At 34.7% G+C, this 27,803-nt stretch overlaps 4 protein-coding genes and 1 pseudogene across 5 annotated transcripts; 1 reads left to right on the top strand and 4 right to left on the bottom strand.

Annotated features, from left to right (window-relative positions):
• The first annotated feature begins 6,900 nt into the window (after positions 1-6,900).
• Positions 6,901-8,094, top strand: LOC140824811 (histone H3.3). Its single transcript, XM_073186357.1, has 4 exons — positions 6,901-7,439; positions 7,529-7,605; positions 7,687-7,777; positions 7,868-8,094. The coding sequence occupies exons 1-4, from the start codon at positions 7,368-7,370 to the stop codon at positions 8,036-8,038; spliced, it is 411 nt and encodes a 136-aa protein (XP_073042458.1). The 5' UTR covers positions 6,901-7,367; the 3' UTR covers positions 8,039-8,094.
• Positions 8,095-9,560: 1,466 nt separating this feature from the next.
• On the bottom strand, positions 9,561-11,385 carry LOC140823691 (14-3-3-like protein 16R). Its single transcript, XM_073185157.1, has 4 exons — positions 10,830-11,385; positions 10,214-10,336; positions 9,899-10,015; positions 9,561-9,810 (listed from the first exon to the last, which is right to left on the bottom strand). The coding sequence occupies exons 1-4, from the start codon at positions 11,304-11,306 to the stop codon at positions 9,778-9,780; spliced, it is 750 nt and encodes a 249-aa protein (XP_073041258.1). The 5' UTR covers positions 11,307-11,385; the 3' UTR covers positions 9,561-9,777.
• A 425-nt stretch (positions 11,386-11,810) lies between these two features.
• Positions 11,811-17,580, bottom strand: LOC140823688 (uncharacterized; annotated as a pseudogene).
• Positions 17,581-18,106: 526 nt separating this feature from the next.
• LOC140823689 (uncharacterized) lies at positions 18,107-21,565 on the bottom strand. 2 transcript variants are annotated; one of them, XM_073185155.1, is made up of 7 exons: positions 21,251-21,565; positions 21,086-21,171; positions 20,192-20,367; positions 19,876-19,963; positions 19,697-19,757; positions 19,454-19,523; positions 18,107-18,485 (listed from the first exon to the last, which is right to left on the bottom strand). In XM_073185155.1, the coding sequence occupies exons 1-7, from the start codon at positions 21,516-21,518 to the stop codon at positions 18,359-18,361; spliced, it is 876 nt and encodes a 291-aa protein (XP_073041256.1). In that variant the 5' UTR covers positions 21,519-21,565; the 3' UTR covers positions 18,107-18,358. The 2 variants fall into 2 exon arrangements, with proteins under 2 accessions (XP_073041256.1, XP_073041257.1); XM_073185156.1 differs by having other exon boundaries at positions 21,086-21,168; positions 21,254-21,562.
• Positions 21,566-24,818: 3,253 nt separating this feature from the next.
• On the bottom strand, positions 24,819-27,662 carry LOC140823687 (probable inactive receptor kinase At1g48480). The gene is made up of 2 exons (XM_073185154.1): positions 26,140-27,662; positions 24,819-25,638 (listed from the first exon to the last, which is right to left on the bottom strand). The coding sequence occupies exons 1-2, from the start codon at positions 27,581-27,583 to the stop codon at positions 25,013-25,015; spliced, it is 2,070 nt and encodes a 689-aa protein (XP_073041255.1). The 5' UTR covers positions 27,584-27,662; the 3' UTR covers positions 24,819-25,012.
• Between the last annotated feature and the right edge of the window lie 141 nt (positions 27,663-27,803).

The following is a 27,803-nucleotide window of genomic DNA, read 5'->3' as shown; positions in this document are numbered from 1 at the left end:
TTTACTTTAATATTTACATTGACATCAAATTCACAAAAAAAATCACTATCATAATGTAATAAATTTAAATAAATTGTTAATCTATACTAATTCACAAAAAATCACTATCATAAAGTTATAAATTTAATTAAATAAATTGTTAATCTGTTCTATATACTAATAGTAATACTAATATAAATATATGAATGTGAATTGTGAATTTACATAAATATCATTATCTTCATTTAATAATAATCATTAATACATGTTTTCTTTCTCATCAAATTCACAGAAAATCACTATCATAATGTTATAAATTTAAATAAATTTTTAATATTACCAACATTAAGGTAATAATATGAAGACGAATAGAGATTGAGTGTGATTGAATAAAACTAAATCATTAATAAATATTAAGGTCATATAAAACATTTTTTTCCCATTTAGAATGTAGATATATTTAGATTTATATATCAACAAAAATACACGATTGAGAGAAAATGTTTGTATGTAAGTGATTTCATTGCAAACATTTAAGTTATTTAATCAATTTTCAATATATGATCTTAAATACATATTACTAAATAATATATTATTTATTAATCTATTAAATATATGACTTTCATTTGTGAGCTTACTATTATATTATTTTTTGTTTTACAATTTGTCATGTTAATGATGTTATTTAAGTCATTTTTTTATCTTAGAATTTAATAAGATCATTAATAGTGTATTTAACTCAATAAAACTAATTATTATTTTAATTTACTTTTAAATTTAAATTTAATTACTTAAATTTATACATTGCCGTCAAATAATAATAGGAAGACAAAGAGAGATGAGTCGGATTGAATAAAAATAAATTATTAATAAATATTAATGTCATACAAAATTTCTTTCTCCTATTTAGAATAAAAATATTTTCAGACTCTTTATGCGTCAATAGATATATGTGATTGAGAGAAATGTTTGTCTGTAAGTGATTTCAAACACTGTTTTTAAGTTATTTAGTCAATTTTTTTATAAATGCTGCTAAATAAATATTACTAAATAATATGCACCATTTGATCATTTTGTGTTCTTGCAATGAGCGGAGTTTTTTTACCCTAGCGTTAACATGTTCGATTGTTATATGTCATTTATATTGATCATGGAATTGTGTTTGGATTGTTTATGTGATTTGTTTGTTTGCACAAAGAAAAGATAAAACAAAATCAAATATCCAACAAAAATAGTTATTTTTCAATTTTTTTGTTGAGATATTTTATTAATTTTTAAACACATAATGCATGTTTTCTGTTTGCTTAGATTACTTAGTTTGAAGTGACTTAGAAAATATTAAAAAATTGAAATATTTCTTCGTTTTTACCTTTTGTCTCAGAATATCAAGAGATAATATTTTTTATTTATTGGGCAAATGTATTTCCAAACTTCTGTCTATAAATCAATATTTAAATTTTTTACGACATTATTATATTCTCTAATCAATTTTTTTTACTTAGATTGATAGAAGACATTTTAATTTGAGTTTTTATGTTCTTGCTTATATTATTTTTGTAATATTATTTATTAAGAAAATAATAGGTGAACTACAAAATTTGGTAGGTCTAAGAGTCTTCTGGTGAACGAAAAATATGGATAAATTATTAAAATATATAATATCCAGTAGATTTTTGGCATGCGATTTTGTTCTAATTCAATGATTATGCATGATTCTAAATTTTAATTATATTACAAGTTAACGCATGCTTTGTTGTTGCTAGATATATTTTGTCAATAGTCTAATATTTTTCAAAGTTTAAGAAAAATCGTGTGACTTTGTATTATATTTTTACGGCTGCTTTTCTAAATGGTTTTATTATGATTTCAAGGTACCATTTTTCATTTGTATTTTTTTTAAAGAAGTTGAATGAATATCTATAAAATGATGACATTAATAAGACGTCTTTTCTTTATTTGAAAAATTTATACAAATTGTGAATAATTTGAGTTAATATTTAATTTGAGAGTGATGTATGTTTTTTATTGCTCGTATATACTTCAATTTTTTTGTTATTGTACTAAATAAATTATTTTTAAACTTTGAGTTATCATTTTTTTCTTATCGAGGTTGTTTGTGTTATGATTTTTTTATTTGTTTTGGTTAGTATTGTTAGCGGTAATTGATTTTTCTGATATTATATAATGTTTCTTGTTGTTTATATAAAAATAAGTATGTGAGTATATCAATCAAAACCACGTATTTTGGGTCTTCTGTTCTACGAAGAGAATAATTAATGGTTTCTGTGAATTATATAATTTCTTTGTTTTTCATACATATAGTCTACGAAATGCGTCAAATTTTGAAAAAAAAGAAGTTAAGACAAACATAGTGGATGAAAAAAAAGAAACATGTTAAATAAAAAATAATAATGTTGTGTGTTATTATGTTGGGTGCAATAATTGTTCCTGCTCGGTAGAGTGGTCGAACCGTGGTGCTTGAGCTGCTTTGCAGTTTAAAAGGTTTGAGTTGCACCATTACTACTAGCTATAGCTTTTGTTAAAGCGGCAAGCGCTCGGTCCTACAATTGGTATCAGAGCCAAGGTCACGGGTTCGATTCCCATTGATTGCAAGGAGTGCAATTATGGACATTTTGTTTTTTATAATATATGAATGCCTAAAAACTATTATTTATGATAAATTTGTAAGTTGGATGAAGACCAAAAACAAGATAAGTTAAATGAACTTTGGGTTACGAAGGCACTCACATACGCCAAACAAGTGACATTAGATGATATAACAAAAAAATGAACTATGTTGACAGAGGTACTGCATTTACTATTTAAGAATCATAATGGTTTTAGTTACTATGATGATACAAAACAAAAACAAAAAAATTTGCCGATGACAAATATTAAAAATTTTAAATACTAACATTCAAAGTAAATCAAGATTCGAAATGCTTATTATTTTTACATAGAACAACTACTATTTGATAGGGAGCAAGATAAATGAAATAAAAAATAAAGCTACTCCATGGTATGAAGCATGTGATCATTGTTTCAAAGCTGCTACAAAAATCAACAACAAAGCAAGTTGTGCCAATTGCATAAACTATCCAATTGCCATCATTCCAATGTAATAAAAAATACTAATACTCAACTCAAGTTTTAGATCAGAATAACAAAAAGAGATGATCACTACTTTACTTTTTTATGTTGCATGTACAAAATAACAATCACAATTGAAGATGGGAATGCGACGACAAGAATAAAATTATTTGGAAAAGTTGCAACATCTTTTGTTGGATGTTCGGTTGATGATTTCATTCAAATTCATGACCAGATATAAGATAAAACAAACAAATGATTTTATATCTACATAAATATAATATTTAGATTTTGCGTCTAACAATAAAAATTTGCAATGCAGAATTTACCAAATAACCCATATAAAAATTTTCTAAATCAATCAAGCTCCTACCTCCACACATTCTTGTTCAAGTTGGATAATTCAGTAGAAAAACGTGATAAAGTGTTAAAGATTGTGGCAGAAGCTATTGAGATACATGATAATTATCCAACAACAAATGTCAATATCAAGAAACGGAGATCTCGGAAGATTATCAAGTCAACTAAACAAAGCAATTACCACCAAAGGTAGAAAAATCAAATGAATTCAATATAAACAGAAACATGAAGATCCATGAAGATGAAGATGAAATAGAGATTCAAGATGATGAACCAATTGCCGAGTACAAAAGAAGTGCTAAAAAGATAAAAACTGACAGGTGCAAAATCATTTCAGGAGGTCTTCAAATCAAAGACAAGAAAATGTGATGGTTTCATTTGTAATCAAATAATTAAATATTTATCTATTAAAAGTTACTCTTCTTTCAAAAATAATTTAAACATATTTAAATAATGTTATCATATACAGATTATCTCTATTTCTCAACATGCAACGCACGTGCATTTGTCTAGTATTTTAAATAGATCTATTCGGGCATTCATGCATGACATGCAGTGGCGGAGCCACGGTCCTTGCCACGTGGCTTGTATAAATTTTTTGTTAAAAAATTTGGACCACCCGGCTAAAAGAAAGGTGGCAAGGACCGTGGCTCCGCCACTGCATGACATGCATTGTGATACCCTTGTCCCACATCGAAAAAATCAAAGATTTAAAATTAGTTTATAATGGCTTACAATAGACTTCTATAGCAACTTGAGTTAATCATTTTCGTAAAGCGAGCACGAGATACGAAAAAGTTGCTATAGGGGCCCATTGTGCAGTCACGCAGCCACGGGCCTGGGCTCGGGGCGTGACAGAATGGTATCAGAGCCGGTCACCGGCATGAAACACCGGGAAATAAGTGCTATACGGGGCAAAGTGCTACGTGCATGGGAGCCACCTCTTGAACCTGCGGGGCAAAGTGCTACATGACGGGAGCCACCTCTTGAACCTGTAGGAGCCACCTCTAGATTCTCGGTACTGGTGGATCGAGTGGTCAGGCCGCGACGAGGACATCGCGTTCTGAAGGAGGGGTAATTGTGATACCCTTGTCCCACATCGAAAAAATCAAAGATTTAAAATTAGTTTATAATGGCTTACAATAGACTTCTATAGCAACTTGGGTTAATCATTTTCGTAAAGCGAGGACGAGATACGAAAAAATTGCTATAGGGGGCCATTGTGCAGTCACGCAGCCGCGGGCCCGGGCTCGGGGCGTGACATGCATGGTTTATCACATATGGATGAAATATATAGTAAACTATTTGAAAACTCGTAACCCCGTATCGATACAATATTTAAGAAGATATAAATGCATATTTGTCTTTAGTTTTTATGCCCTTTTACACAGAATCAAAAATAACGGTGGACTAATATCAAGAATATTTGTATTTACTTATGATATATAAATTTTATTTTATCGACGAAAAAAGTTATGGCCATGGATTCATGCATGTTCATTTTGTATATTCAATCATATTGAAGGGTAAACTATGATAAATTATGTCATTTCAATATATTTCAAAATGAAATTGTCTTTGCTGTCGTGGGCTCGTGCTGACAAGGAATATAACTCCAGGCAAAGCTTTCAAAACAGATAAACAAGCTTATATAGCAAATCTAATCCACTCAGGTGTCAAAAATCGCAGATCTAAGTTAGAATCCTTCTGTGTAGATTTGACCACCCGAACCATGTTTTCTAGTAGTATTGGTCGGTGAGCATGAAACAAATTATTTGAATCACTCATCTACGTTTATTGGGTCGTGAAAACAGAAGACAAGTTATAATTTATAACACTAACATATCACCGACAGTTTATGTTACACCTATCGGGTGATACAATGATTATTGTGATGGAGATGACGATCGCAGTAAATTTCAGTCATATGATCTCTTATTTCATATGGATAATCTCCAAGACATCCAAGTTATTATTAACATTAGACTCATATTAGCGAATCGTGTGTGTTCCATAAAGGAATCATTCGATAAAAAGAAGCTTAACAAGAATTAGTAAAATCATGTTTAGTTTAATAAAAAGAAGATTATTTTATATATATATATATAAAATTGTACGATAATCTCATTTTGTTAGTATTGACATCCATATATTATTGATAATAATAGATATAATTCTATCAACTCATCAACTACTCTCTCGATGGATACAATTGCCTAATAGTTGGCCAACCTAAAGCGATCGTACCCTCCAAGTCGGTCAAATGGCTTAACTTATCCGATCCCTAAGTCCCAAGTCAAAAGACAAGACATGCCAGGCCAAGCATAATACGATGGCATGGACTCACCTCGATTCGGTCCAAATGACACTTCAACATTCGTCATTTCACGGACAATGTTAATTGCCCCATATCGATTGGATAAATAACTTGAGATTTGTATATATGGTCTTGGACAATCATCCCCTTTTGAACTAGTTTTTGGAGTTGAGTTAGGTTCAAGTTCCAATCTTAATATGGACATCGGTTGGATAAATAACCTGGAAGTTGTATATATGGTCTTGAAAAATCCTCCCCCAGAGCTAGCTTTTGGAGTTGGATGGAAAGTTCGAATGACGAGTCAGATTAAGAGAAATAAAATATGAGTGTTTTGTATTGCATGGAACTCCACATGTATACTTTTTTCGTTTTTACCGTACTAAAAACATAAAACTAGCTAGAGCGTTCTTCTCAATTCAAGTAAGTTTTATATTAGATGTATTTATCGATCTATGTCAATGTGACGAGTTGAATCTATCCATATCAATTACGAGACTCATCTCACGAAATTGACTCATATAGTTTATATGAGTTTACGAGACTCATAATCACAAAAATGATTTGACTAAAAATACAATAAATCTCGACGTTTCTACGTCTGACGTTGTTTTTAAACTTTTAAATTAAAATTAGTGGGAGATACACAAATGTTACATGTATTATTATTTTGTAAGTTGATCAAATAATATTAAATAATGATCACAAAATTGTTTTTAATTTAGAAAAATTATTCAATTAAAAGAGAGTATTATTTAGAAAAAAATTGAAGTCAGAAAATGGTAATGTTTTGGTCGATCCGTGTCATTCCACAACTTTACATCACTGACGTTCACGTATCCGGAGAAAACACAATTTAACACATTCCATACCGTTGGATTCTCCTATTCTTTGCCCTCTCCAAATATATACGCTTCAATCTCCACGGAATTTTGACTTTGGCTCGCTTCTCGGGAAAATAAAACAGAGGTGATTCAGCGAGAGACATCTGTACAAGTGAAAGTTGGTTAACCTCTCTTCTTCTTCTCTTTGTTACCGTCGAATTCATTAGATTTTTATATATTTATGTTTCGCATTTTTTCGGTGAATTCCCTCCGTGTGTTTTTTTTTTTTAATTTTGTCCACGCTCACGCTGTGATTGAAACCTTTTGCCTTTTTTTTTCGATGTTCAATGTTAATGTTGTCGTGATTTGAGTTTTTAAAAAAAATCGAAGTTGGTTTAGGAAGCATTTTTATCAGCATTTCGAATTTTCGGAGGTTTCCATGATTCGGTACTGATACTGAAATTAGGGCATTCATAGATTTGGCCTAGGTTTTTGATGCATTGGATTTTATCTTCGTCTCGTAGTTGCCTCCAAATGTGTAGATTTCGGGTTCTCGTCTTCGGATGGTATCTTGTTTATCGATGGTTCTTGCGATAATTACTGGATGCCCTTGTGTTAATTTTATTAATCCAATCGATTCGCCCCTGAGAGCGGCTTTTGCTAATACGCGAGCAGTTTCTTGAAAACTCGCTTCAGATGAAGAGAATACGAAGATATTTTAAGCAATTTGTTTACTTCTATGAAATTAAACTTCGGGGGTGCTTACAATTTGCCTTCGTTAAAACCTTTTCTACTGGCAGATGGCTCGTACAAAGCAAACTGCTCGCAAGTCCACGGGAGGAAAGGCTCCAAGGAAACAACTAGCTACCAAGGTTCTCGGATTATGCTAGTGATTTTTTAATTTTCCGTATTGTGATATTTTTAGCTCACGGTTATAATTTGGTACCATTTCTTTGTATAGGCTGCCCGAAAGTCCGCCCCCACCACTGGTGGAGTGAAGAAGCCTCATCGTTACCGCCCTGGTACCGTTGCGCTTCGGTGGGTTGCCCCTCCTTGTGTTATGTGGTAAAGAACTGAAATTCTTGTTCAATTGTTAACAGTTGCATTAATGTCATACAGTGAAATTCGCAAGTACCAGAAAAGTACGGAGCTTTTGATCAGGAAGCTACCATTCCAAAGGCTTGTTCGCGAAATCGCCCAAGATTTCAAGGTGGGTTTAATGAGCGATGTTTGTATCATGATAAAATTGCCTCTGGTTTGTGTTTCGGTTGTTTGACTGACTGCCTTGATTTTGGTGCAGACTGATCTCCGTTTCCAGAGCCATGCAGTTTTGGCGCTTCAGGAAGCCGCTGAGGCCTACCTGGTTGGTCTATTCGAGGACACTAACTTGTGTGCAATTCATGCCAAACGAGTGACCATCATGCCCAAAGACATCCAGCTTGCTCGAAGGATCCGAGGGGAGCGTGCTTAGGTTTGTGTAGTTGGGTTCTTTAGTTTCGTCAATGTTAAAGCAATAGAATAGTAGAAGACAGGGCTGTTAAGATTGAAACTTGGACCTAACTCAACCCCAAAAGCTAGCTCAAGGGGGGAGGATTGTCCAAGCCAATATATGCCACTCAAAGGTTAATTATCTAACCGATGTGGGACATTTAACACACCCCTCTCACGCCCAGGAATGAACATCTGGAGCGTGGAGTTTACAAATGACCCAATTGTGGGCAGAACGGGTGGCCTAATTATAGGCAGTCCAACACATAACGGTGAAACCCGGGCTCTGATACCATGTTAAGATTGAAACTTGGACCTAACTCAACCCCAAAAGCTAGCTCAAGGCGGGAGGATTGTCCAAGTCAATATATGCCACTCAAAGGTTAATTATCTAACCGATGTGGGACATTTAATTGCCTTAAACTCGGGGAAGCTATTTGCTATTTCTTTTTGTTAACGCCTTTGTTAATCGTTTGCAGAATGACACTTCGGATAAGTCTATGTTACACGGTATATGTTTTCAAGTGTTTACTTAGTTGGAACCTCAACGTAAGTCTTTACTTAGTTGGAACCTCAACGTGCTTGAAGTTATACGAACTTTTTTAATCAAGGGCGTTCAGATAATTAAAATAATAAACCGTTTTTTTAAAATTATTCACCAACACAAATCTGATTTTTGTGTAAACTCACTGTTGGTAAAATTGTAGTTTTGAATTCTTATTTTTCAAATTGTACACCAACACAAATCTCGTTATCATGTAAATTAGCCGTTGGAAAAGTGTAGTTTCGAAAAGAATTCAAATGAGTCTGTCAAATGGTACAAAAATTTGGAGCAATTTAGTTTTTTGAATGTTTGGTTCAGCTTTTACATTTGGAACAAAATTAAATTCGACACCCACCGTCGGATTTTTTACTTTATTATATATGTGTATGTACACATGTATACATGTGTATATTTGTTAATCGGTGAGTTATAATACTAATATTACGTAATTTAGCAATCCCGATAAAAAATAATGCCTTAATATATAATATAGATACTAGTTACTATGTGTACACATGTATCACGTGTGTATAATCTTTTTTATCATTGTTGATAGACCAAAGTAAAATTTAAAAAATTCTGAAATGACTAAATAGATATTTGAATTGTTGAAATAAAAAAATAAAAATAAAAATAAAAATTTAAAAACAAAAAATAAAAATATAATATTAATATAATATAAGCATAACGTTGAAAAAAAATGGATGTCATTTTTAAATGATTACTATCATCCATTTTAATAAAATAAAATAGATTAAGCAAATGAATAATTTCTCACAGAAGGAATTCCTTCTGCCATTCAAAAAATAAAAAAATTGTATATAATTGATAAGACATGCCAGATCAAAAGGTCGTACGCGATGACGTCTGACCGCATTAACAAGAAATGAAGGCGATCACTCGATGTATCGGCAACGAGTCAACTTGCCTTAATCTACCAACTTGAAACACACACAAGCAGTAAATCCAAAATATCAACGTCTTACCAAGCATTTAACACAAGTATTATGCTGTATGTCATACTGTAGCAGTATGGTTTAAAGTACATCAAATTCCTCTATTGGAGTTCATCAAACAAGATTATTAGGAAGCTACATACCAACAAGCAGCAGCGTATTTGGTTAAAAAACAAAACCAAATTCTAAACCTCAAAAAGTCGGCTACTCCTCGTCGGGCTTTTATGATGGCTTGACCTCCTCCGAAGTATCATCCTGGTACCAGAACGATGAACGAACCAATTAGTAAGTTCGTTCTCTCCCTCATGGCCAGTAGACATACATGTTAGGAAGAGGGAACTACCTGCATATCCGAAGTCCACAGAGTAAGATTGTCGCGGAGAAGCTGCATTATCAAAGTGCTATCCTTGTATGATTCCTCTCCAATTGAGTCCAACTCACCAATAGCATCATCAAACGCCTTCAAGAAACAAAGCATCACCCAAGACCACAGTCATCAGAAACATGCAAAATGCGACTCTTACCCTTTGACGCAAATGATAAGTGAGAGCCTTGGATGTGGAGGTTTTACATCTAAGGTGAAATGTAAACTAATACTCTGATAAATCTTTTGTTTCGTGGTTATTAAATAGTTCATTAAATGGATGCGCTGGAATACCTGTTTTGCAAGACTACAAGCTTTTTCAGGAGAATTCAAAATCTCGTAGTAAAAGACAGAGAAGTTGAGCGCCAGCCCAAGCCTGATGGGATGAGTTGGGGCAAGTTCAGCAGTAGCAAGTTCCTGCAGACAACATGAAACCAAAAGAACTAGCAAATCAAGAAACGAAACTCATGAAGCTCATCCAAAACGCTTTTACACATCATTGAACAAATCAAGAAACGTTAAAATGGTGCGCACATGCATAAGATTCAATAGCTCAGCTCAATCACACTCTTTTTTAAGTAATTCAATTGTTAATCAACCAGATAGACGAAGCTGTACTCCCAACCTCAGTCCCTCCGTCCGCAGAAAAAGGGAAGCAAAATAAACACAATTCCCCCTCAATAGGTTAAAGGCCATGAAAACCACAAAGTTTCAGTAACTGAGATTAAACTCTGAGCTCTACATAAGCACATAAAAAGAATAAAAAACTTGCATCGATCCATCAATCAAATACTTAAAACTCTTCTGGTGTATAGAGCGTGAGAACTTCCGTAATTCTCCTAAATCAGATAACACAACATGAAACCAAAATAATTGGAAATAAATACTATACAGAGAAAAAGGACTAAACCTGAGCCGCTTGATAAGCAGACAGCGTGTTTTCTGCGGCTTCTTTTCGGCCGGATCCAGTCTTAAACTCCGCCTCGTAACGATGATAATCTCCTTTCATCTTCAAGTAAAACACCTTGGAATCGCTGTTAGCAGCGGATCCGATGAGTTTGGAGTCGAGTAACTTCAGAATTCCCTGGCATATTGATGCGAGCTCGGATTCGATCTTAGATCTGTAGGTTTTGATGATAGAGACATGGCTGTCATTTCCTCGGCTCTCCTCTTTCTGCTCGATTGAGGAGATGATCCTCCACGAGGCGCGTCGAGCTCCGATGACGTTCTTGTAGGCGACGGAAAGGAGGTTACGCTCGTCGGAAGTGAGTTCATCAGCTGCAACAGCGACCGCGACTTTCTCCATGAAATCAACCATCTCTTCGTATCGCTCAGCTTGCTCAGCAAGCTTGGCATTGTAGACGTATTCCTCCCGCCGGGAAGCCATTCAATTCGTGAGAGGTCAGAGAAATTTCGAGACGAGTGAATTATTTTTCTATTCCCTTCCTATTTCAACGTATCAGACTAGGTCAATTTTATATCAACTTTTTTTTAAAAAAAAAAAACTCAATAATTATATAACATAATTTAGCTCAAAAATTGATATAATTAAATATTATCATAAGGATTTTTTATAAATTATTTTTTATATTTTCACTCCATACTCGAATGCGTTTACCTGTCTTTGTCTGTCTGTCACTTCATAATAAATAAGCACTTTTTATTTTAAAAGAAAATGCTGTTGGGGTTTATTACACCTGGCCAATTTTCATTTATTTTGTTTTAAGAAAAAGGTCCTCGTTTGCTAAACACAGGCATATGATACTATTGACGTCTGGCATAATATTATAATTATAAAAAATTAATAAAAAAATCAAATTGAAATGTGAAATTATTATATATTGTAATTTGAATTGATTATATCGTGAAAATGTTAACTCTGATCCTGCTGCCTCATCACTGTATTCAGTAACGAAATCGCAATCCTCTTCAATTGTTCTAGTTCTATTGGCTGTCATCCTCGTCAGAGCTACCGTCTTGCGCGCTCTGCGAACGAGTGCACAATGCAGCAACATTTGCAGAAGCTACAGAAGTAGGAGAGAGTTCGCCATTTCCTCGTCCCTGGCTCGTCTCCTGGGACGGGCACGTCTACTTGACTGTGGTGCCGGAGTTGGTGGCACATCTGTAGACTCGACCTCATCAAGGTTCATTTCCAGTCCCAGTTTTCCTATTTAAGAAAGCAGGATGCTGAAACCTTATAAATGGTTGAATGAGATTTTGGACATTCTCCCATCCACGTAAAATATGTTAGATCCGGCACCACAGTCAAGTAGATAATGGGCTCAGATATACCTAAAGAAGGGAAGATATAGGTGAAACAAGACACAACAAATAAAGAGAAGAAAAATTGACATTATGTCGCTGGAATTCACCACCATGATTAAAGAGCTGTCAGAAGCCATTTTGCAATTGCTGAATATGAATTCTAAGTTCTTTGTGAGTGATCTAATTCTAGTACTTATTCTACCCCAGATATCCAGGTCCCCGAGAAATCAGGATTTTTGCGAGAATTCATATTCTTTGGATCTCCATTTGTACGAGATAATCAAGCGTCAAAAACAGGTGTAATGAAACGTAAAGGGCATTAGAAAGCATGCTTCAATATCAATCGAATTTTCCCTGCCAAGAACTTTATAGAAATGCTCAATGGTGTGAAGACTGATGATACTCCGTATAACTGAGTAGCAACTTTAACATGGAAATATTGCTATTCAATAAATTGAAGTGATTCTTTCTTTTACTGCCTTGATGGGAAAAAGTGAACTTGTATACTTCCACCGCAATGCGTATCGCAAGCCCTTCCTCTCCACTCTCCAGATCGAGGGTAGGACTTGTCCCACTATCTTGGTTTCCATCATTATTATCATGGCGAGCAGCGATCTCTTTTGCATACGAAGGAACTTGCATCATTTGCAGCATAAAGCGCGAGGCTTGTATCGCACGCTTACGCATGTTGGACACCATCACTGTAGATCCTGCTGCATTTCCATTGATACCAGGCCATAATGAACGCATAACTGGCATAAAAGTCTTGGACAAACATTTCTTCGATTCCAAAAGTGGTGCATTTTTTTAATGGTTCTATTAGTTAGAAAATTATAATAGGCTCAACTAAGTAGAAACTCAAACCTTGTGAGTTGTGATTCACTGAAAGGGCGGGATAATGCTCAAAGAAAACACATAGACATTGTTTCAACCTAGGGAACCGATTGAAGCAATTAGTTCAAGTCGCACAATGAATAAGTTCATGCAAGATAATCAGGAAAAGAAAATTGGTGTACCACTGAAGCACCCCACTCTCACTACCGAAGCACATTTTGATGAGCTTGGCCAAAAGCAAGTGATGTGTTGCAGCAGATGTTCATGGAAATTTGTCACTCAGAAGAAGAATCTTAGCTAGACCTTCTCCTAGAATGCCTTGAATTGATAAATTTTCTTCATCATCTAAAGAAGCACCCCAATTATGATTCTCAAGCCCCGCATATAAAAGATCAAGCAGCTAAATATTCCATCATTAAATTTACAGGGGTTCTGGGTGTTTCGTGGTGGAGTTGGGAGGACAGATCACAGTTCATTGCTTTATCAATTGAATCTACACCATACCATATTCCAAGATCAAGCAAAGCCTTAGAAGCCATTACTGTAAGGGTATACAAGGGCCATTGACTAAAGAACACCGTAATTGCTTTATTAGATCTGTAGTAAGTTATCTCTCTAACAACCCAAAAAGACCAAGGCACCTAATAGCAGCCCGTTGGACATCCAAGTGAGCATTTTTTACCTTAACTTAACATAACCAGGCAAACAAACAAAAAATCAAGAAAGGACAGCAAATAACAAGCTTTTCTTTAATTACTGTATAGCAAATAATAAATTTTCCTTTCAAAATCATAATAAATTTATTAAAAATCATAAGAGAATTGAAGAAAAGGAAGAAAAAATATACCCCAGGAAGCAATAGAGAGTGAAGAATTTCAATGGCAGTAATGGCCCCTCGTTGCATATAATGGAAGGAACTCATGTTCACCAATAGAAGAGCAGTCACAGCAAGACAGTGCAGCCACTGCTTGCAGTCAGCTGTCCTCTCCCAGCAAGGTCGAGCAAGTTCTTCGATCACTGAAAGAACAATGTTTTCAAACTCTCCCGTGGCAGCATGCACTTTCTTTGTCACTTTTGCAACCGCAGCAGCCCAATCTCTCTACCCTCCTAAATTGATGCCATCTCCAATGACATCGTCATTTCCACCGTCATCCAATTCATGATCAAGGGGTTGTGCAACAAATCCTGAACAATCCCTGACCACCTTTCTGTTGGAAGAATCAGAGAAATCAAGTATAGCACCTAGCAGTAGCAGCTGCCGGGATGCAAATCTATAGTTTGAACCTGTAAGGATCAGGTGGCATAAAAATGTATAGCACAAATTCAATGGAACTCAAGAGACTGTATCATTTACCCACCAGCTGCAATGTGTTCTTTAACCAACTGAACATACTAAGAAATGGAAGGAGGGAGAATCCTGTCAAGGAGATCATTGTAATCTGAAGCTTCAGATGTGTATACCGCTGATTCTGTGCCCAATGTCATTGCAGCATCAGAGCCCTTTGTCTGATTGAACATCAACAAAAATATTAATATAATTGTGCAAATCAAAGATCATCAAAACAATTTATTTAAATAACAACAGATTAACCACACTGGTGTACTGTTAGTTGACAAAGAAAAGAGTATCACCAAAAAAACCTCAAAACCTGAGGCCCTAGTCATTAAAACTTGCATTTTTCAGGGACGCTTTTGGCAAAATTCCACCTCATTTTTATGTCATGCATTATGCTATATATTTTCTAGATGATATCAGCTGTCCTTCACATTTAAATCCGTATTCCATACATTCTCTGGTGTCAAAATTTTGGAGGTAGGTTCATTTGTTTTGTGAAGAAGATAGAAAACAGATAGTTTGTAGTGGCAAAGCTCTGCATTGGTCAGAAACAGGACAAGACTAGCATTCCATCCATGACAGACATGTGAGGTATAATTCTTTTCATGCATGGAACTATGTATATCATATGGATTATTTCTACAAGTCTCAGAAAAAATTTTAAATTCCACTATATATAGTTTATGTTTCCTGGAAAGCCAAACAAACTATGCACTAAAAAGGCAGAACATCGATCAAAATTCAAAATGTAATACAACAAAATGGTAAAAGCAAAGGTTAACTTGCAGTTACAAGCTTAAAATTTCCCAAAGGTACGCCAAAATTTTGCGGTCATAGAAAGTTGTAAAAATCAATAACAAAGTAAATAACTTGTGGGGGTATATTAACTACTTACTTGTGCTTCTATCTGTAGGTGCTTACAGACCATTTTCCAAAACTTAGCAACCTCTGAGTCCATTAGCTCTATAGAATGTTGACGTTGCCCTGCTCTTTAATAGAAATTTTTAAGGAAATGGGTCCAAAAGCTGATGTTCATAAATGGAGTCGGTGTTCAGTTTTATTTGCAATAATATGGAAATGAACAAAAAACATACAAAAGTATTAATAGACCAAATCTAATAAGCATAGAGCAAACACAAGAAGAAAAGCTCCTGATGTCCACTTTTATCCATTGAACAGTCACAGACAATTCACTGATGTTCTAATTTTGCGAGGGACAAGTGTTAGCAACTCCAATTAGACAAACTCATCCGAAACACTATTCAACTTAAATTAAACCCATTTAAAAGTGCTGCTCATGGTACTTCGTCAAAGACCTACGGCATTATGTTTGAGAACTCAAAAACCAAAATAAATTGAATTTTTAATAAATTTAGAAGGTATTAATTCTGTTTGGAGCATAAGATTGCTAAAGCAGAATTTTGATTCACAATGGATTTATATGTCCCCACGTATGAACAATTGATTGTATAGTTGTTTCGAGTTCCAAGTTCAACAAGGCCTTAAACATAAGCCAAAATATATGCCGCACAAACCATCTGCGCCCTCATCCTCGGAAGCTAAAAATTTGTGAATAGTTTGCCCATCTTGAAACTTTATCAATTCTCCTTTCAGCATTACAACCATTACGGACTCCCCGATCAATTCATAGGTTTCTACATCAATATATCTAAGTAGTTCTTGTAGGATCTCCATTGCAACATTTCTCAAGCCACTCATCTTTCATCGACTTCAAACACTCCTTTGCAACAGCTGGATAGCGATCAGAAAGACCCCTCTGAAGAACAACTGTTCTGAGTTTGATGCTGTAAAAACATGATAAAATCATACTTAAAACAATGCAGAATTGACAAGTTATGATTTTTCCCACTCTGAGAGAAAAACCAAAAGAATAAGATACTAAAAAGAGTTAACCATTGATTCACATGAGGCTCTGCAGGGGGAATTTACTACCTATAACACAGTAAGCTGTGTTTCTTACTGTCTCATTCAGATCCAGAGTGCAATCAATTATCTTTGTAATAGTGTCCCTTGAAGGTGGTAGAGACAACACAAAGTCTTACGAACATCCTGAGCAAATGCAACAAAAAGGACGGTTAAAGCAATTGTACACATGGTACATCAAGTCTCTAAAGTATTAGTGATTCTTTAATAGATAAAATGATAATACAACTTTAGGCTCCACTATCCCAAGTAGATGAGTTAATTTCCAGAAAGTGGAGAAGTGCATCAGTCAAGTTTATGGAACAACTAAAATTAGCCCAAAAACTGCAATAAAAAAACGAGGAAAAGAACCAACCGCGCTCTGATCCAAAGTAAGTTTCTCGAGGTACAAATCAAGAATGTCCCCATTTTCTGAATCATTTGCGAAGCGTGAAAGAGCCCTGACAGCAAATGTTCGAGCTGCATATACTTTGTCAGCCGCACGCAATTTAATGCATCCTATCACCTCATCCCAAAGTTCATTGCTAACTTCTGCATCATCCGGCAACCGCATAATGATGTAGAAGGGAATAACTACGTGACATTTTCCTCTTTTCAAAGTAAACTGTAAATAGAAAAACCGAATCCCAATTCCCTATATCTTTGTACTTCCCTAAACAAAATTTTCCTGAAACATCCGGCCTTTTCCTAAAAAACAAAGAAATAAAAACCATATGGTCCTCTGAAAAAAAAGGCACAACACCAAAAGCATAAAGCACAACCTCAGAACGATCTGGTAAGCCTTAAACCTGACCGTCTTATTAGCCGCGCCAGAAGCCACGATCAGAAACCCTAGAAAATTCTCCAGAATTTCATCACAGCGGGCTGCATCTTTTGCGTTACGGGAGCAAGCGAAAACAGCGACGAACTTTATGATACGATCTGAGGATGCTGTGCGGCGGTGAAAATTGAAAAGAGGGGTTATTGCCTTTAAAAAAGCGGCGAAGAATTCAATCGGCGGCCTTGAGGATCGGAGATCCGCAAGTTCTTTAAGTTTACGGATGTTTGTGGCTTGGGAAATGCGAGCCTCGTCCAAAGCCTTAGCAATTTTTAAGGATAGTTTCCTCTGCTGCTGCTGCTGCTGATATCTTCAGATTCTTCCATTAACAATTACATTTTCTTTCTATAGATTTGAATTTCCGTTAGAATCAATTTCTACGCTGAGGGAGGATGCAGTTGAAATGGTCTTCTGAACGAAATTTGAAGCGGGAATACTCTGAATATTAAATTGGGCCGTGAATTTAGACTTGTAAGCTGAATATGGGCCCACTCAGGTGTTTGGGCCTTTGGGGGACCTTATTTAATTTAATTATTTTAGTAAATTTCTTTTGATGATATTTTTTGTTTTCTCTGATTGAGAAAAAAAAATTAAGTTATTGAAATGATGATTTGTCATTGGACCGTTTATATGTACTTTTCAAAATGTGAAAAACTATTTTTCTCTTAATGTTTTTATTAGTTTTTTCGAAAAAATCCTACATGACAATTGTAAATAATTGCGGTTTGTTTGTGTATTTTTATTTTCTAAACCACGCTACATAATAATAAATATTAATCAAATACAAAAAATGTATATTTTTTAAATTATTAAAGTAATTACTTCGAATCTCCGAGTTAAATCAAGCTCTAGCAATATAGGTTTCTATAGAAAAAGATGTAAGATCCCGCTTGACCAATAAATTAGACTCGCTGGATGCACCACCACGGTGCTACACGGTCACACGATCAAATCCAAGAAACACAAGCTAGATGCTTTACATCTCTCCCTCTTAAGAAAATATATGTATATATACCAAATGTTTACCAAACGAGAAAATGTGAAGATCAATTTACAACTCCAAATACAATTTCAATGATAAACTTCCCACGCAAATATCGGCGGGTAGAACACAATACGGGTGTTCTTTATACACATTCCAGCGATTTTGTTTGACGTTTCTGGTTGTTTCCATCCATAACGTATCATAAAAATCAAGAATAGCAGTCTCTGAGAGTGTGCTGCAGTAGATTTACCCTTAATTTCACATCAAGACCTCATGCTGCATGCTGGTTTTTATCTTCTTGTTGCATTTTGTGAAGGTAGTGTCGCAGGCTTCAGGCCAATTCAACGACCTTCCCATTAGATGGGGTTTTGTTTGTTGGTTCAATCTGCATAAAAACGTTTTCATGTAATTAGATCGAGCAACCTAGCTTGTGGAAAATCATAGTACTTTATGTTCGAAATTATCTACAAATTACATTACAGTAAACTTTCAATGCGCACATGAAATGAATCATTAAATAAAACTAACAGATCAAAAAAATGATGAAGCTTTGCAAGGTATACGTAGAAAGATACAACACTCTAACATCAAGGCCAGCACTTGGATGGTAGAGCCAAGTCAAGTAGTGGTGCTAGCCATTGAATGGTAGTGTCATGTTTTGAGCAGTAGAACCCGCAATCCAAATTGTTAAAAAGTACCTAATATGATGTGGCGGTGAGACGCATATTTTCTAAACAAATTCACCCTCTCACAGGTCGTCTTACTTCGAGATTCAAACATCAGCAGCCCAATAATTTGATATTTGTGAGCACTAAAAGCCTACTCTCCTCACTATAGGGTGCATATATTAACTGTCCACTTCTCTACTATCAAAAACATTGCAAACGAGAGGAAACGAAGGTTTAACTCCATGAATTTCATCAAATGGTTGATCTTAACCCCTAATTTTATTCCACAATGATCAGTGTAGTACTCGAACCACAATTTTCATGCGCACCAGTCCAGATTATCCATCAATCTCCTATATGAATGAAAATTTATTGAACAAATATTGAAAATTAAAAGGACAATGATAACATTCAATAAGAGGATATGTAGGTGTAGCCATTTGACCCTCCCTGGTGAGAGTATGCATACTTTATCTACTAAGTTGTAGACATTATGTCCTTAAGGTTTGTGAAGCTCAACTTTCTAAAACAAAAAAATCTCCTTTCTTCTTCATTTTATAGATAGCAGAATCCTCCGTTAAACATGTTAAACTTTTGAAGACTCGGCTTTCATGATAATCTTAATGCATAAAAAAAACATGGGAAAGATCATGGACCAATTGTTGAGAAATTCATCAAGATTTACCGGTGTGACCGCTTCTCCAGGAATCTGGCCAATGTTGCTTTCCGGGCCATAGCCACTGTTGGGGTATAACCTATTTTAAGGCATAAAAATTGTAAATAAAACAAATTAATACATTATCAAGAATTTCATTTGATCAACAAGTCAACTTTTTTTTTTATTACAACTTGGGGGAGGGGTAACAGCGAGTCAACTTTTTTTAAATACACTGTCAACAATCGATGAGAAGTAGTGCATCGATACCACCTTTGGACTTCCGGGTATCATCGAAAGATGCATCCCCAATAGCATACACTTTTCTATCAGCCTGTTAATTATGCATTGATCAAGAAAGAAAACTTCAAAAAGTTAGGATTATTTAATATATGCAATGTTAAGACATAAGATTAAAGAAAGAATTAAAATAAAAATATAGGGAGGGTGACCTTTTGTGCATGAAAAAAAATGGGTGCATCAGTGGGACAGAATATGGTTGATGAAGCTGGGAACGAGAGTGGGCGCTCAAATTTGTTCCTAAAAATTATAAGCCAAATTATTCAATTGTTTTTACATATATTGTCATAAAAATGTACCTATTATCACACCATTTTTCCAAGTTAAGTACCATTAACAAAGCGGGGTGAGTTAACTCCTTTATTTGACATTTCCATTTGTAGTCAATCTGACCGAAATATATAATATCAACCTAAATAAATACACCTCATGAGTTCGTAAGTTCGTGGACTCATGCAATTTAATCACCTTGAAATCGGTAAACTATCATCGCGGTTATATAGAAAATCCGAGTGACCGATGACCTGCTTCCCAACAAAGGATTGACAAGATCGTTCTCTTGGTTGAGCATTTTCCCAGTCGTAGTTAGAAGCTGAATTCCGCATCATTGTCATGTTTTCTGCAGGAGACTTCCCTAACTTTTTCTGTGATCAAGAAAATATTACAAGTAAACGCTATGTTTAGATGTCTATCACGGCCAAATAAAATTAAAAAAAAAATTTATAAGCAAAAATGATTGGGTATAATCTAATTTTGTTAACCGTTTGCCAACAAGTACAAATGAAGTCAAAATATTTTTGGGTCTGAGAAAAAAAAGGTAAAAATCGATTTTCTTATTGCGATAAATAACCGTAAAGTTCAATTCACAACTAACAAAAAAAACAATATATTAGATTAATAACAGATAATTACATAAATACTAATAGTATAAATATTTTTATAAAGTATTGTAAGTATTGCTCCCTTGATCTGAGACATCTTGTACTTTTTTTTTCACGTACAGTAATTCTTTGAAAAAGTGTAGATCGACACACAGCATCTCGTTTGTCCAGAAATATTATTTTTTTCAACTAGCTAGCATGTTAATTGAAATATTATGCAAATTTTCATTAATAAGCACATATAATACGAGGCTCGCTGCTAATATATGTGATGTGACAATAATAATTTAAAAAAAAGCATGGAAATAAAATTATTATAGAATAGAACAGGAGAGAGATATTATTGGCACATATATTCAGACAGGCGCAGGTTCCCACCTGAAAATGCGGTGTATCGATATATATGGATAAATAATTATATATATAAATTTGAAACTAGAATTTGATGTATTGTTTTACCAAAAAAAGCAAGAAATCTAACCCAGGGAAAATCTCGGAACACTGCTTTTTCTTCCATGGGAGAACTGGTACAAAGAGACAAGGACACATTACCTTCCCCATTTCCTAAGATATATAACATGAATTAATTAATCAAATCCCAATTGATATCCGGCAAATCGAGAAGGATTTCGGGCCAATCAATTAATACCTGAATCCACGAACTCATCGAGCTCGTAACTGTTCTGCACCGCCCCGGGAGCTGGATTCTGGGAATACAGACCCATGAAATCTATCTCCATAGCTAGAATCAACGAATGAACGTTCAAAAAAAAAAATTGGAAGCAGGAGTTGAGATGGGAAGGAGTTAGGGTTTTGCGGAGTGAAGAATGTAAAGAAGAGAGGATAAATGTTAGGTGAGGCGGCCGCATGAGAGCCACTGAAAATACAGAGCGAAAAACACGTGCTGCTTCCATAGCCCAGCCCCTCTGTTTTTTCTCAAGACAGCTACCACACACATCTTTCACGTGACATTTATGGCCTCGGAGATAATGTCAAATTTTTCCCCCTCGGCTATTGATTGATTGATTCCTGTTGTATCATCATCAATTCTTTGTGACAAATTATACAAAGAATGGATCTACACGTTTTTTTAGTAGTTTTTTTGTGAGACAGTCTCACAAATCTTTTTTATATGAATTACTCCTACCGATATTCACGATAAAAATTAATACTTTTAGTATAAAAAGTAATACTTTTTCATTGATGACTCAAATAAAAGATATATCTCACAAAATACGATTCGTGAGACTGTCTCACATAAGTTTTTGTCCAAGTTTTTACGAGAGTCCACATCTATTTTATATATCAAATTAATTAGTTTTTTGTTTCCATATTATCTGACTCAATATAAATAAAATTATATCAAATTTTAAAAACATTTCTTTACACGTAAATTTTGATTAAAAGTTCAATAAATCTCGATGTTTCTGCATCTGACTTTGTTTTTTAAACAAAATGCACACATATTACATATATTATTAAATTTTTTTTAAGTTGACCAAATAGTATTAAACAATTATCAATAAATTGTTTTTAATTTAGAAAAATTGTTCAATAATTAAAAGGCAGTATTGTTTAGGAAAAATCACTTAAAAATATTTTTAGTGGGGTAGTAATTGAGCCGCAACTTTAACATGGAAAGCATGCTTCAATAATAACAGCCGTATTAATTTCCCTGCCAAGAACTTTATGAAATGCTCCATGGTGTGAACTGTGAAGACTGATGATACTCCGTATAATTAACTTTATAGGAAAATTTTGAAGTCGCTTAAAAAATTAGAAGTCACTTTAATATTGTTATTATTCAACCAACTACCGATTGCCAAAACTTTCTACGATTTTGATATAAATTTTGTACTTTATAATCTTTTTTATTTTAATTTTTATTATTATGCAAAATACGAGGTATTGAGGTGTATTTATTCTGCATAAGTTTGTTTGTTCAAGTATTTTTGGAATAAATTAGTCGATTTTTGATTTTAAGATATTATTTATTTTAAATTTTATTCAAATTTATTATTAATTGTTTTAATTTATAAAATTATTATAACACATTTTATATGAGTTCATTTCACCCTTGAAATATGTGTGTGTGTGTGTAATAATGCATCACACATATTATAATTTGTTTTACTATAAAGGGTACAAATTGCCTCTAGAATTTGGGACGCATTTCGATGAAAATATTTGAAATGACGAATTTCAAATCTATTTTATATTTTAGATGAATTTATATAGAATTTTTTTTTATCAATTTATGTTAGTACTCGATTGATAGATTTGGAACGACAGATTTAAAAAAATCCATTGATTTGTTTGTATGAGATGATAAAAAATTCAAGTTGATTTCAAATGCATTATATATCAACTTAAGAAATATCTATAGTAATTGTCGTGGATTTCAAATACACATTCGAGATGACTATCATTTGAAATGCATTCATCATTGCATGCGAAGGAAGGCATGCAAACTAGGTAGCTAGATTAAAGCAAGCACCATGCCCAACCTAATCCTGGCCAGCTAATATTGGCGTAATTTGACCCAAAACTATGAATAATTTCCAAAATCAAATACTAAAACATTTTTATTTATAAAATATTTATATAAAAATAAAATAATTAATGAAAAATAAAAAAGAAAGATTTCAACCCTCTTTTATTACCCTAAAATCTCATGTCCTATAATGAAATTTAAATTTCAAATTTCAAATTTCAAATCTTGAATATTTTCTTAGACTATCTCTACACGAATATAACGTGCTTGCAGTGGTTTTTGATTCTTTAAGATACTTGACTGCGATAACTATTTCACGTGATGTTAGTAATGACATTCTCCCAAAAATTGCATATATTGTGAAATATAGGTCTATTTTAATGAGTTAATTTTGTCCATATTTATAATAAAAAAATATTTTTGATATAAAAAGTAATATTTTTTCATGAGCAACCCAATTATAATAATATATATATCGTAAAATTGATCGGTGAGACTATAACACTCGAAAATCAGTCCACGTAGACCGCATGCATGAAAATTGTTAAATTGCTAAAATATTTTAATTAAATTATTTTGGATGCATGAATGATATATTTTGAATGACTAAATAATTAATTGTATAATTTTGTTCGATTGCATAATTTAAAGATTTTCAGGTAAATATAGGTGGTTGACCGAGGACGGAGGACCATAGACAATTAAGGTGTTAAATATTTAAAAGCTAAAATTGTATTTCTAATTAATAAAATATTTATTTTAAATATTTTAAGAATTATTGTATTTTTTAGGTCAATTTTAAATTAATTAGTGTTAGCAATGAAATTATGTATTTAATGAGGGATTTTTTGGGAAATATGTAATTTAAACATTTTAATTTGATGACTAATGATTTTATTAATCTTAATATGCTTAATTTATTAATTAAAAACTAGAGTTAATTAAGCCCATTAATTAAGTGTTTAGGAAATATTTTTAATTTTTTTTTAAAAGAGTCTTACACACACTTGATTTCGAACACAGTTAATATTGCTAAAAAATATACTACCGACTCTAAAAAAAACATGTTTTGTTTTTTCTAGTATTCGGTTATATTTTATTTTATATCACATAAAAATAGTCGATTTCAAATCTGTTCAATTAATTTGATTTCTTTCTCTCTCTCTCTTTCAATTTATCATATTCAAATTTGATTTAATATTGTGTTTGAATGAAAGAACTTGAATTCATGAATTTCAAATTCATAAACTTTAAATCCATTTCATTGCTTGAATAAATTTACGTTGAGCACACGTAGAAATGATGATAATTATGATAGATTTGAAATACACAAAGACCAAATTCACTCATTCGTTAATTCCATGTGTTAAATCATTGAAATTGCTAAAAGATATAGAAATACTTCCAAATTAGTTGTCCTATAATAACAGAGCATTTTGTTTAAAAATAATATAAAATTGGATACGGCTTACGTAATGGTTTATATTTTGTATTATGGTATTGAAAAGTCAATTTCTCTTTTGTAAATGCAGCTGTTTATTATTATATAATAAAGGAGTAGCCGTTGAGGTTTCAGAACCTATGGCACCGACCGTGAAATTGACATTGTAATTAATACAAATCCTTCGATATATTTTAACCGGCAGGAGAGAATCTTCCTTCAATTCAGAAGAAAGAACAGTCTCACATGGCAAATAGGCAATGGCGTTGGTAAGCCATAAATGAATGATTTGACATTAATTTTTATTCGACATGGGAAAAAATCAGAAGTGCGCCAAAATAAAAGAAAAGGTGACAGATGAACAGTTGATGCTTGTACTCAATCTCATTGAACTCCAAAAATGAAGAGGCAATCACATTCACAAGGGGCCATTAGGAATGTAAAACTTTGTTCTAAAGAGGTGGTACTTATCATCATGAGCCAGTATAGTGCTGCGGTTCTTCAATATCAACAATGTTTCCGCTATGATCCTGTACATTCGAACGACAAATCTCCTCGATTTTACCACAAACCTCGGTCATCGAAGGGCGTTTATCCGGGTATGGAGCAGTGCAATCAACTGCAAGCTGCAAGAGCTGAACCATATCATCTTCAACGTTTTGATATCGAAGTAGTTCGATATCGAACACTTCGGACGCCCACTCTTCTCTAACAATGGACTGAACCCATCTCGGGAGATCGACCCCTTCCTCGTTTGTTAATGAATGAGTCGGAGCCTTGCCCGTTAGCAGCTCGAGCAGTAAAACTCCGAAACTATAGACATCTGCCTTTTGTGAGACTTTCCGAGGATCGGTTACCTCTGGTGCACGATAGCCAGCAACACGGTTAGGGGTGATGGTAGGTCCTGCAAGCTGAGCGAGGCAAAAATCGGAGACACGGGATTCGTATGAAGTGGTAAGAAGGATGTTTGATGATTTGATGTTTCCATGGGAGAGTGTGGGGCTTTGTGAGTGAAGGTACGAAATTCCTCGTGCTGCACCGAGGACGATGGCCGCCCTTGTCTCCCAGTTTAAGGGAGTCCTGCCGACTCCCTTGTTTCCTGCAACATAGATCGAATTAAAACTCATCAAATCCAATAAATTTACCTTTCACATGCTAAAATTGGAACCCCATTTGAGTAAAGAATCACAGAGTTTTCAAAAGAACAAGAATTTGGCAGCACGCCAAGATTCTGTGCATAGCAAGACTAGCTAGTAGTGACTTAAACAAGTTTAGCAAGACCATAGGCAAGAAAAGCATCCGAAAAGGAATCCTTCATCATTGACTTTGAGCTAAAGTAAGACAAACGATGTTAACTAGTTACTGCAAACATAGAAAAAGGATAAAAACGAACAGGCAAAAGGCATTGTCACTGTCTCATTCTGCTTATGCATCGCAACCTTTATCCTAAACTATTCCAATTTACAGCCTTAGAAGTAACTCAAAATGACATCTAAACCAACAAGATGCAAATTATGGGCCACAAACACTAAAATAACACTCATTCCAGGCACTAAGGAATGAGATTAATAATCTCAACAAGATCCAGAAGAATTCTCACCATGTAACAAAGCAGACAAGCTCCCCATTGGCAAATAATCATACACTAACAGCTTCTCCTCCTTATTATAGTAATAAGCTCTTAAAGGCACTAAATTTTCATAATCCAATCTTCCAACTTCCTCCATCTTTTCCCTAAACTCCCTCTCTCCCATATTAGCATCCCTCAGCCGCTTCACCACCACCGCCAGCCCCGTTTCAAGTACCGCTTTGTATGCGGTTCCGAATGTTCCCTTCCCCAAAACCTCAGCCGACGCCCTCAGAAGATCCTCCAAGTCGAAGTGCCACCCCGTTTTCCGCAGGAATACTAGCCCTTTCTTGCCATCCACAACCACCTTGCCTTTCTCCTTCGCCCCCAATGCCGCCGCAAAACTACCACCCGCGGCCCCATTTTTAACTTCGCTCCCCATTTTCTCCGGTGGGACTTCGAGATCTCTCACATTAGCCACGTCTTCATCTTTTGATTTTTTTCTCTTTCCAGCGCACGCTCTGCACAAGTAGAATAACAGCAATAACATCAGCAACAACCCGATTACCGAACCGATTACAATCCCAGCAATCGCCCCTGCAGAGAGATTTTTCTTGGATTTTCCACCATCACAAGAGTCGAGCGGAGAGCCACAGAGCGAATTTCCAAGAAAAGAACTCCTGGGCTTCCCCGAAAGGTGTTCTGGAATCTCTCCAGTAAGATTATTATTAGAAACATCGAACTGAGCTGGAGGAAAATCCAGATCAGGAACTTGACCAGAAAAGTGATTGTCCTGCAAGTAGAGCGTCCCCAAACGGGTCAATTTATTGAATGACGGCGAAATTTGGCCAGAGAAATTGTTATCCGCCAAATTTACACGCACAAGAGACGTCAAGGAGAACAAAGAATCCGGGATTTCGCCATCGAAAGAATTGTGCTGCAAATAGAGATTACGGAGTGAAGTCAGTGAAGAGAACAACTCCGGCGGCAGATTCCCCGACATCGAATTGTAACGGAGACTGAGTGTATTTAGATTGGTCAAAATGGAGATCGTATTGGGTGGAATCCCGCCGGAGAGCCCCATTCCCGGAAAGTGGAGCTCAACGACGGTGGAATTCGACGGCGCATTGCACACGACGCCAGCCCACGAGCAGGGAGTGTGCCTAGTTAGATCCCAGAGGAGGACTCGTCCTCCGACCGCAGAACGAAAGGCGACGAGCGCCGCCCGTTCTCCGGCAATGTCCGCGGCGGTGAATGGCAGCAGAATGGCGGCGGAGAGAATGAGAGAGGCGCAGATTTCGAAATCGAAGTGCCTCATCGATGATTCCGCAGTTTGGTCGAACTTAGAAGAGGTAGATTTGTGTGATTTTTGTTGAGGTTTGGAGATGTTTAACAAGGAGTGGGTTTCATGTCTGAAATTCTGATTAGTTGTCTGAGTCAGTATAAACAGTGAACTGTTTGTTACTGGATTGCCCATTTAATGTCAAATTCCTCCAACAAGAACCACCATGCACCCGCGGAGTCATTTTCTTCTTCCGAATATGTTTGGAGTTCGGTATTTGATTTCAAGGACAGCAGTTCACAAAAACTACCGGTTAGAGTATTTTTTATCCGACTTGATTAATAAAATAATTTTGCCAATATGATGTGTTAATTGTGTAAGATGTATTTATAATATGATATTTATACAATAAAAT

This window comes from Primulina eburnea, chromosome 2 (genome assembly GCF_022965805.1).
Source record: "Primulina eburnea isolate SZY01 chromosome 2, ASM2296580v1, whole genome shotgun sequence".
NCBI classification, from domain to species: Eukaryota; Viridiplantae; Streptophyta; class Magnoliopsida; order Lamiales; family Gesneriaceae; genus Primulina; species Primulina eburnea.
The sequence above is the reverse complement of the archived record's forward strand: the minus strand, read 5'-3'. Positions and strand labels throughout refer to the sequence as shown.